The 11,108-nt window shown below is 42.7% G+C and overlaps 1 protein-coding gene across 1 annotated transcript; it reads left to right on the top strand.

Annotated features, from left to right (window-relative positions):
* Positions 1–5,519: 5,519 nt before the first annotated feature.
* On the top strand, positions 5,520–11,097 carry LOC135480782 (uncharacterized). The gene is made up of 6 exons (XM_064760706.1): positions 5,520–5,676; positions 6,025–6,096; positions 7,152–7,230; positions 8,296–8,454; positions 9,908–10,079; positions 10,954–11,097. Exons 1-6 carry the CDS (start codon positions 5,626–5,628, stop codon positions 11,042–11,044), a joined length of 624 nt encoding a protein of 207 aa, XP_064616776.1. The 5' UTR covers positions 5,520–5,625; the 3' UTR covers positions 11,045–11,097.
* The last annotated feature ends 11 nt before the right edge of the window (positions 11,098–11,108 follow it).

The raw sequence follows: 11,108 nt of genomic DNA, 5'->3' as shown, positions 1-11,108 counted from the left end.
GGCCGCCGCCCAAACTTTGAATTTCGTCCCGAGGCCCAGGCCTCCACCAGAATAGATGTAACAGCCGCCATGATTGTTTGCTGTCAATAAAACTACTGATTCTAATTAGATCTTCATTCGAACTGGTTGATTTGATGTCCACTTCTGTGAAACATCAAACATAGAATACGGCCTTAAAAACCAGCATTTCCGCATGGAATTCTGTATGTATGCCATAAAATAGAGAAGATACCAACACTGGTGCATATGGAAGGCAGCACGCCGTGTCTTACCATGTATGTACGTGTGTTTTTTACATCGCACTTAACAATGTTTCAGTCATATAACGACGAGGAGCCATTAGGTGTGTGTACATATATTGTCTTTGTGTAGAAGGGCCAGGCCATGCCCTTAAAGTGAAGTCTCATGCCGAAGACATGACAGCCCACTCATTCACATTACACTGACACCGGCCCAACCAGTCCTGCTTCCTTACTCAAACGTCTCAGCGCCAAGACAAAAACGAGGCAGCAATGAGTACCATTCTAAAGTCTTTGGTATGACCCTTCTTCCTGCCAGCGACACTGATAACACGCTGTCGCTTGATAAAATAAAGATGGTATGACCAGACCCGGTTTTGATCCCAGGTCGCCCGACTTCGTGGCGGGCGCTGTAACCAGTAAGTGATCTTACCTTAAATGACACTGGTGTGACCTCAACATTAAAAAGTCTACATCTCTCTGACACGCGGAACAAATCCGAGTCTAGACATGTCTATAAAGCTACAGGGTGTCAGGTTTGGTGTTTTTGACATGACATTCCGGTGAGGTAACACGTGCTGGTACTCAATTCGAGTCTCTACAAGAACTTGCCCCAAATACTCACTAAAAAGACGTTCAGCTCCATGTATGGACAATGGGACAAATTTAATGGAGTTGAACACGGCGATTTATAACGTCGCTGAAACTTGCTACTTATAGTCAGTTTCCGTGCAAACCAGAAATTTAATCAAACCAGTGGTAATTTAAATAGAGTCTAAGTTCACGTTAATCTGAGCCTGCGCATCAAATATGAAATCTTTATCTGAAAGGCTTCAACTTCTATTGTGATCATGTCCAGTTCGAAATTTTAATACATTTTCCAAGAAAAGCAGAAATTTTACCGAAAAAGCTCCATTTTAAGTTTGAACAGTCACTTCAAAAACCCCAATATGAACCTATACGTATACGTTGTACCCAACTCTGTCAATCTAGGCGTGCTTGCGACAAATAAGCTCATCGATAGCCCGTGGCTTAGCCCGAGCCTGTACAACACCTCTCGCGTCGCACAGACAAAGCAAATCATTTACACGGGGAGTGTAACCAGAGAAAGGACTGTAATTATATTACATTTGTCTTGCCTGTCACTAAATTTAGGTATATAAGAGAACTGTTGGAATAAAATGACAAGAAAATTGCCCAAGAGACCTAAACTTTCGAAAGAAAAGGCACTTGACTTAAAGGTATATTAGACGCTATATCAGTTACATCAACGCACCAAGTACAAGAATCTCGCCATCATTAACAGGTCACATGACAATTACGTTGCTAAGTATCTGCTCACAGTTGCCGCCAGTCGTAGTCAAACTACGCGCATCGAAATGAACAGGCGCCGCCATTTGCTCACTATCGTTAAACATTTCGACATAATCGCATCGAAGATCAGAAACTCCAAGGAGCACTGCAATCGAATCGAGGTCGAATCTCTTCCCACACACACACAATACTGATTGGTCTAGAGCAACCAAATTTACACAATATACAGGCGATTCGATTGCAGTGCCCCCTGGAGATAGATGTTGTCAACTTTGGTGTCGGGGAAAAGAGGATCAAAAGAGATATATTTTTTTCAACAATTGGTTATTGTATATTTCAAAAGATAAAAGATATATGAATGTTAAAGTTTGAAAAATTGGTCTGGTCTCTTTGAATCGCCTACCACCTAAGGCGAACATCCGACTAACTTTTATGTGCTCCGCTACGCTGCGTCGAACTGCACCCAGTTGCTTGCTCGACCTACGCTCTGCTTTACAGCAAAGAAACATGACTGCTTGGCCGGGTGTCAGTATAATGTGGCTGGGTGGGATGTCATGTCTGGTGTCTTCGGCGTGATACTTCAGTAGTGGCAGCACTTTGACGGCAAGGACTAGCCCTGTCTTAAGAAGACACAATATATGTAGGCCTACACTCAGAGCTAATCACTTCTCGTTGTTTGTTAAGTAAGAAGTAAAACCCCAAGCACACATACATACAGATAAGTGTCGTCGGCACTACGAGCATGCGTACATGAGAGAAAATAATCTACAAACTTACTGTCTAAGGTTGGGATTGAACTCACATCTGGTGTGGCCCAGCGATGAAAAGATTTCAACGGTTCAGCCGCGACTGCTCCAAATTTTATTCTGATTCAGATCAGATGGGTGTGTCAACTGCATCTAACATCAGATTTCTTCGCCACTTGCATTCCAATGCCACAAAATTAGCCTGCACCGCGGAATAAGCTTATTCTCCATGTTGGCGAGTAAGTGAGTGAGTGAGTGAGTGAGTGAGTTCTTGGAGTTTAGCGTGGCACAGGTAGTTATCAAGTTTTCAGTCATATGACGACGAAGGAATCCTTAGAGTGCATGAAATTAACTCGGATTTCCACCTCTGTTTTATCTAGTGCTGCTTCACTAAGACGCCTTACCGAAGGCAAGTAAGTCTTGCACCGCCCAAGCCATTATGCTACGGGTCAACCAGTCGTTGCAATATCCCCTTCATGCTGAACGCCGAGCGAGGAAGTTACAACTGCCTCTTTTAAGGTCTTAGGTGTGACTCGACCCAGGATTGTTCCTGGGTCTACCGCTCCCGAAGCCGACGCTCTACCAATTGTGCTATCGTGGCCGGTCTCAATATTGGTATGTATTGAATGTCCATACCGATTTTCCCATACCAGAAAGAGAAGAAAAACAATTCTCAGAAATGCCTGGTAGGCCTGTAGTTATTTCTCTTTCTATGTATTCGCTCGGGGCCTCCGTGGCTCAGCGCGCCAGCGCAGCGTAATGAACCAGGAGTCTCTCACCAATGCGGTCGCTGTGAGTTCAAGTCCAGCTCATGCTGGCTTCCTCTCCGGCCGTACGTGGGAACGTCCGTCAGTAACCTGCGGATGGTCCCCCGGGCTCTGACCGGTTTCCACCCACCATAATGCTGACCGCCGTCGTATAAGTGAAATATTCTTCAGTACGATGTAAAATACCAATCAAGTAAATAAATAAAATGTATTCGCTCCATTATCAGGTCGGGAAATGATGCAATAGAAGCTTTGTGTAGAGGACTGAGTTTACCATGTGGCTGTCGCCCTCCACACACATGCATATATTACGTCACTCAAACATCATAGCACAAAATGATACGTATTGTTTACCACAGTGGGCACGGGCATACCCGATACAGAAATTTGTGTGACAAAGGCGGAATCAGCCTTTGACCGACAGTTTGACTTCATCTTGAAAAGTCACCAAAAGTCAGATTTGCATTTCATTCGCTGTTCAATATATCTAAACAAGGTAAAACAAATTATTGTGGTGGAATAAATTTTCTGCACCAATTGCTTTCAAAGAGGTCGGAATTGAAAATGCACAGATTGCTAAGCATCCGACGCAATGGCCACACGAAAAGATTTATTACAGTTCGTGGAAAATATATTCAGCGGGGAAAAATCTATTACATTATCTACGCTTAAAACTCATCAAAGAGATGAAAGAATTTAATGAAATTTGATTTAGGGTGCGCACAGTCCCAAGGATACATCGTTATCTCGACTTCAAAAGTCGCCTTTGAAGTCTCGCAGATTATTCCCAGCTAGTATTCATTCTCCGTGATTAAATGAAATCACTGGGCTCTCAACGAGATTTAAAGGTATTTAAACAAATTTAAACTTTGATAACAACGTATCTGTGTTTTAACTAATATCAGTTTCTTTTAGCTTATGTTTCTCTTTCATGAGTTGTAGGCGTTGTCCTCTTAGTTCGAAGGTAACTCAGTAAACTTTAATGAACATTTTCGTCTCGCCTTTGCGTTGAATGTTTAGTGATCTATACATTTTCAATTCCTTCCTCTCCAAAACTCATTGTAGAGAGAAATGTATTTTGGAAGAGTTTTATAGACCAACTGCCAAACTTTCGCTGGAATAGGTTGGACAGAACGAGGCTGTGATGTTTTTACCAATTATCCACAATAATGTATTTTATTGTAATTATATTATTATTATTATATTAATGTAATTTACATCAATATCATTTTTATCTGGAAAAACGTGTAACAATGGTAACCATTTTCTCATATCTGTAGTAGTTTGCACTTTTCCAACTTCTCTACAATACGTGGCTTAAAAATGAGTGCGTACAAGAAGGTAACCATCCACTCATATCTGTGATAAACGAGATTTCCTACTTTTCCCACCTCCCCGCAATACTTGTCAGGAAAACAGTCTATACGAGACGGTAATCATCTACTCATATCTGTGATAACCGACATTTCCCACCTTTCCCACTTCTCCACAATACTTGCTGTAAACATGAGTGCATACAAGAAGGTAACCGTCTACTCATATCTGTGGTACCCGAGATTTCCCACTTTTCCCACTTCTCCGCAGTACTTGTCTGGAAAATCTATACGAGTAGGTAACCATCTACTCATATATGTGGTACCCGAGATTTCCCACTTTTCCACTTCTCCACAATACTTGTCGTGAAAAGTGCTTTGTCTTGAAAACAGTGTTTGTAGGGTATCCAGCTGTGATTGATGTTTTACCCCGTACCGTCCATATTGTGCACATGACTGTACAGCATATGAGGCATGCTTTGATACACGTTTGTTTGATTGGTTGTTTGATTTACACCCTTTTCAAGAATATACGACGGCGACCAATATTATGGTGAGAGGAATCCGGACAGAGACCCGAGGGAAACTGTCGACCATTCGCAGGTTTCTTGAAGACCTTCCCAAGTAAGTCTGGAGGGGAAACCAGCATTAGCTGGACTTGGTGAGACTTTTGAGACAACTTTTTAAACTAATGCCCCATGTATAGAGACGAGGACGAATCTCTATTGACCATCACTAGTAGATAGTAAAAGTGTTTTGAGATGGCTCGCCCCACGTCTCTCTCTCTCTATGCCCCTTCCCCCACCTCCCCACTCCATCAGCCCAACTAACCACACCTTACACGCCCTTACGCAACACGATGTAATTAATTCGATGAGATGATAATTTTAACCTCCATCTTTCTCGCTTGACACATGGCCACCCTAGGATACGCCTATTAACAAATGGTTTAATGTATATGTAAATCTAAATCAGATATACCAGAACCCTTGACTCAAACTCTTAAGCGATCATTTAAGGTAATAATGAGATGATATTATCTGGAAAAAAATCACCAGCTGTTGCTACGTGTGTCATGCCAGCCTTACTTGGAAATGTTTGGTTTGAGGACAGCGCGATCGAGTGCGATATCCGGTTGAGCAGAGCCTACAAAAAGGACCCCTATTTAACGTCCATCAAGCTGGGTACTTGTACTGCAGGCAAGTGCAGTGTGAACTGATTCTCGAAACACAGTTTGACTCACTCCATGTTATCAATGTCGTCCAGAAGACTGCTGATCATCTGTCTACTGATTGCCGTGAGTTTCAACATTTTTACAACTTAAGTGATACCTGAACCAATGCATAAGTCATATTTATTTATTTACTTGGTGTTTCACACCATACTCAAGAATATTATGGTAGGAGGAAGCCTGACATAGAATAACTGATGTGTAATGATACATACATGTATTTATGTTCATTTTTGACTTGTGGACTCATTGACTGATGCTGATGTTCCTCACGAATTAAATCTTGCAATCGAATCTCGGCTGAAATACATATTTTGATCAGTTGTCTGGCGAAACACTGCCGTTTTCACCGCCTATAAATTTAAAAACGGTAATAAATGTATGTAACATGAGTTTGTTCGTTTTTTGTTTCAGTGCTCCTGGTCATTGGCTAATTCAAAACGTCGAAACAGACCGAAATTCCAGAAAGGTGAAGGAAGATGTGATGTAAGTCCCCGCTGAGGAAGTCTTTGCAACTTTACCTGATAGCTTTCTCGTCCAAATGAAAACAATACACACAAAAAAATACAATTGAAAAGTAGCCTATCCTACTCAAAAGTTAAAAGGTGCACCTTTCTCTTTTTGTGATGTTTCAAAACTTATATATCGTAGTTCAAGTTAAGCAAAATCAATCACGGTGAGAAAATCGAAAGCGACGACTTTTTATCAAGTCAAACAAGTCAGGTTCGATTTTTTTCTGTTTCCGCTGTAACCTCACTCGATGCCTATACTGCCTTTTTGACGCACATACTGAGTGGGTGTAGAGTATGAGTGACGCGACATCGGCGTTTCCGGTCTCTCCAATGTCCCATGGTCTCGTAAGAATTCCAGATCAGAAATTGGTTTACAGAGTTACAAAGCCAGTCAGAAAACATGTTTGTGGTTGTTTCGACCAAACTAAGTTAAATTATTTGTTGACTTTTCTTTTACACAAGTCCTTAGAACAGACATAGAGACAGAGACGAATGACGTTCACACAGGCCATGAGAATTGCTCTCTCTATATAGGTTATGCCAGTGCTTGGGACATGTAAGTTACGCCTATCGTGAGAAAAGACCGATCTTTTCATCGGCGTTTCCGTTTTCTCCAGTGTCCCATTGTCTCATCAGACTTCCAGATCAGAAATTGGTTTACAGAGTTACAAAGCCAGTCAGAAAACATGTTTGTGGTTGTTTCGACCAAAATAAGTTAAATTATTTGTAGACTTTTCTTTTACACAAGTCCATAGAACAGACATACAGATAGAAACGAATGACGTTAACACTGACCGTGAGAATGTCTCTCTCTATATAGGTTATGCCAGTTCTTGGAACATGTAAGTTACGCCTATCGTGAGAAAAGATCCCCCTCCATCCCCCCACCCCTAGCACCAAACCAACGCTCTGCCTCGCTCCCGCTTCCAACGCCTGTGTGTTGTCGGCTTTTGCCACTTTTCTTTTATGATTTATACTTTCTATTTGCGATTCTAATGATAACATATATTTCCCCTGCTCTCTTTTAAGAAAGGACAAGTGTGTGGAGCAGGGTGCGTGTGTCGAACGGAAGTGATCACAAAGACCTCACGCTTCCCAAAATGCAATGGTGAGTCATATCTTACACTTAAGAATGTATTGCACTCTGGTAATATATAATATCGTGGCAAAATCGTGAACTGTTCTGTGGATATTGTGAATTCCCGCGAATAACATGGATCGCTTCGTTGGCTTAATGTTTAGAGCGTCCGCCTTGAAGTTGGAAAACCCCGGGATCAAACCCGAATTGGGTCATACCAAAAAGTTTAAAAATAGTCTTTGCTGCTGCCTCGCTTGGTACTGTACGCAAGGCTCTGTACTAAAAAGTTAGAACAAGGAAACAAGACTGATTGACACAGTGTAATTATAATATGACTGGGTGGGGTATCATGTTTTGTGTCTTCGGTATGAACTGGACTCCCCCTGTCACCAGAAGACACACTATATATACACACACCTCATGACTCCTAGTCGTCATATGATTGAAAAACTTCTAAGTACGCATTACACTCCAAGCATAAATATATGCCTACATACAAAAACATATTGTCCTCCAAGGCGTCATACAGTATCCCGCTGAATAACGTATTTTTCTCTAGTAATATCATATAGGATCTCGGTCAATAATGTATTGCTCTTTAGTACTGTCATATAGGTTCTTCCTGAATAACGTATTGTTCTCTCGTAACGTCGTACAGGATCTCCTTAAATAAGATATTGTTCTCCAGTAATATGATATAGGATCTCCGTGAATAATATATTGTTGTCAAGTAATAGCATATGGGATCTTCGTGAATAACGTATTGTTCTCAGGTAATGTCATACTGGATCTCCGATGGATATCATAATGCTTCCCTATAAACTAGTCAGCTGTTGTGAATACCGCGTTGTACTCCTGTGAATGATGTATTATACCCACATGAAAAAGGCAGTGAATGAATGCATGAATAATTACGGCTGAACTCCACTCCGGTAGTATTGCAGACGTATTCAGTGTGACGAGAACGCATAACGTGTAACTTGACTTTACAGTATACAGGTCTGTAAGTGTCAAGCAGGATACATGTAGCGAGTATCACAATTGCTACATTGAATGACAAGAATAGACAAATACAAAACATTTTTCTTTTTCCAGATATCCATTCAGAGGTTATAGCCAGAACCGAGGAGTGGAAGAATGCTACTCTCCGTGGTACAATAGCCAATACTACCCTGAGCGACTTCTACACGAACAATACTTGGTTCTTTTACCAGACGATTGCAGTGTTTAGGGGCCCACCAGTGGGTAGAACGGGTACGTTGGCATGCGATTTATGTACATGTTGAAGGCCTGTTATATTTTATTGTTTGAATGTCCAAAATCTCTGACGCTTGTTTAGCGCTCTGTCGCACATTCATACCACAACGCTCTCCAGTCTCACATCCAGACAACAACACTCTCCACTCACACATCCAGACCACAACACTCTCCACTCACACATCCAAACAACAACGCTCTCCTGTCACACATCCAGGCCACAACACTCTCCACTCACACATCCAAACAACAACGCTCTCCTGTCACACATCCAGGCCAAAACACTCTCCACTCACACCTCCAGACCACAACGCTCTCCAGTCACACATCCACACCACAACGCTCCCCAGTCACACATCCACACCACAACGCTCCCCAGTTACACATTCAGACCACAACGCTCTCCGGTCACACATCCAGACCACAACGCTCTCCAGTCTCACATCCACACCACAACCCTCTCCTGTCACACATCCACACAACAACACTCTCCAGTCACACATCCAGACCACAACACTCTCCACTCACACATCCAAACAACAACGCTCTCCAGTCACACATCCAGACCACAACACTCTCCACTCACACATCCAAACAACAACGCTCTCCTTTCACACCTCCAGACCACAACGCTCTTCAGTCACACATCCACACCACAACGCTCTCCAGTCACACATCCAGACCACACCACTCTCCACTGACACATCCAGGCCACAACGCTCTCCAGTCACACATCCAGACCACAACGCTCTCCAGTCACACATCCACACCACAACGCTCTCCGCTCACACATCCAGACCACATCGCTCTCCAGACACACATTCACACCACAACGCTCTCCTTTCACACATCCACACCACAACGCTCTCCTGTCACACATCCACACCACAACACAATCCACTCACACATTCAGAGCAAAACGCCCTCCTGTGACACCACCACGCTTTCCTGTCACACCACAAAGCTCTCCTGTCACACATTCAGACCACAAAGATTTCCTTTCACACTTTCACTCCAGAATGCCCTCCCGTGCCATAAATTTAGAAAACGACGCTCTCCTGTCAACCGCACTGTTAATAGCTACACCTCATTCAAAATACAGGTCATAGACTGACATCTCCCGGGTTCCCTACAGAGTGTTTGATGAATGGATAATTTGCTCACATTGTCCTGAGTGTTTCTTATATTCAATGTTCCCATTTTCCCAGAGAGAGAAAGCTTACCCGTAACATATGGATTTATTTATTTATTTGATTGGTGTTTTACGCCGTTCTCAAGAATATTTCACTTATATGAAGGCGGTCAGCTTCATGGTGGGAGGAAACGCAGGTTGCTGGAAGATCTTTCCATGTTCGATCGTAGAAGAAGTCCAACGACCGGACGATTTATTTATACTCTCCAGAGTATGTTTCTTACATTCATGCAATCGGTGTTCTGATTTTCTTCACAGAGAGTAGGGTGAAAGGCACTGTCTCCGTCTACAACTGGTGGGTTCTCGGTGAATTTAACGGGTCTCCCTCTATACTGACGGTTGAGGACGTCCTCTATCTAAGCGAGGATCTTGTCATAGGTCTCAATCTGATTGAGGCTACCAGCCGTAGCACGGGATTCGGAGCTGCATAGTAAGTGTACAGGTTTCGGTCTTTCTGGGCGTGAAAATGTATTTCTTCCAAGAAGTCTTAGTTTCCGGAGTAGAAATTAGCTTTCGTGTGGGTTGCAAGGATTTTCTGACAAACAATAATCCTATTATAAATCTGTAATTCAAGTAAATTGGATTAAGGTTATTTATATGTTTTTTAAATTAAATACATCTAAATATTATAGCTACATCTTCGAAAAGTTATTAGGCCTGAAACAAAAGAACCATTTGCAAACGGAAGTTGGGTACATATCGCATGCATGCCCTTTGCGGCCCTTTAATCTAGTGCTGCTGCACTGAGACGACTTACCGAAGGCAAGTAAGCCGCGTCTTCCTAGCCATTATACTGATACGGGTCGACCAGACTTTGCACTTCCTCTTAATGCTGAACGCAAAACCAGGAAGTACAACTTCCTCTTTAGAGTTCTTAGGTGTGACCCGACCCAGGATTGACCCTGAATCTACCGCCCCCGAAGCGGACGCTCTGCCAACTGAGCTGGTACCTGGCAATTGAAAAGCGCTGCTCAAATTTATAAGGGGGCCTCTGTAACCGAGTGGCTTAGCACACCAGTGCCGCACGATGACCCAGAAGCCTTTCACCAATGCGATTGCTGTGAGTTCAAGTCCAGTTCATCCTATCGGGCCGTAAGTAGAAAGATCTGAAAGCAACGTGCGGATGGTCGTGGGATTTTCCACGATTATGCTGGCCGCCATTATGTAAGTGAACTATCCTTGAGTACGGCGTAAATCACCAATCAAATAAATTATAATCAATAAATCAAATGTATAGGCAAATAAACAAATAAATGTGAACATGCAGGCACCATCCTAATTACACCTACTCTACTTTTTTGCAGTGAGTTGGTTCTGTGGAGAAGAGAAGGAGGTGTCCTGAAGGCCGCCGCCCAAACTTTGAATTTCGTCCCGAGGCCCAGGCCTGCAGAATAGATGTAACAGCCGCCATGATTGTTTGCTGTCAATAAAACTACTGATTCTAATGAGATCTTCATTC

Source organism: Liolophura sinensis, chromosome 13, assembly GCF_032854445.1.
Source record: "Liolophura sinensis isolate JHLJ2023 chromosome 13, CUHK_Ljap_v2, whole genome shotgun sequence".
Taxonomy (NCBI): domain Eukaryota; kingdom Metazoa; phylum Mollusca; class Polyplacophora; order Chitonida; family Chitonidae; genus Liolophura; species Liolophura sinensis.
This window is presented reverse-complemented; position numbering and strand designations above follow the sequence as displayed.

What these genes read in the sequence shown, in the direction of transcription:
- LOC135480782 (XM_064760706.1), top strand. Translation starts at nt 5,626, where the DNA reads ATGTTATCAATGTCGTCCAGAAGACTGCTGATCATCTGTCTACTGATT. An exon ending in AAGGTGAAGGAAGATGTGAT is followed by an intron (nt 6,097 to 7,151) that starts GTAAGTCCCCGC and finishes CTCTCTTTTAAG; the next exon opens with AAAGGACAAGTGTGTGGAGC. An exon ending in ACGGGATTCGGAGCTGCATA is followed by an intron (nt 10,080 to 10,953) that starts GTAAGTGTACAG and finishes ACTTTTTTGCAG; the next exon opens with TGAGTTGGTTCTGTGGAGAA.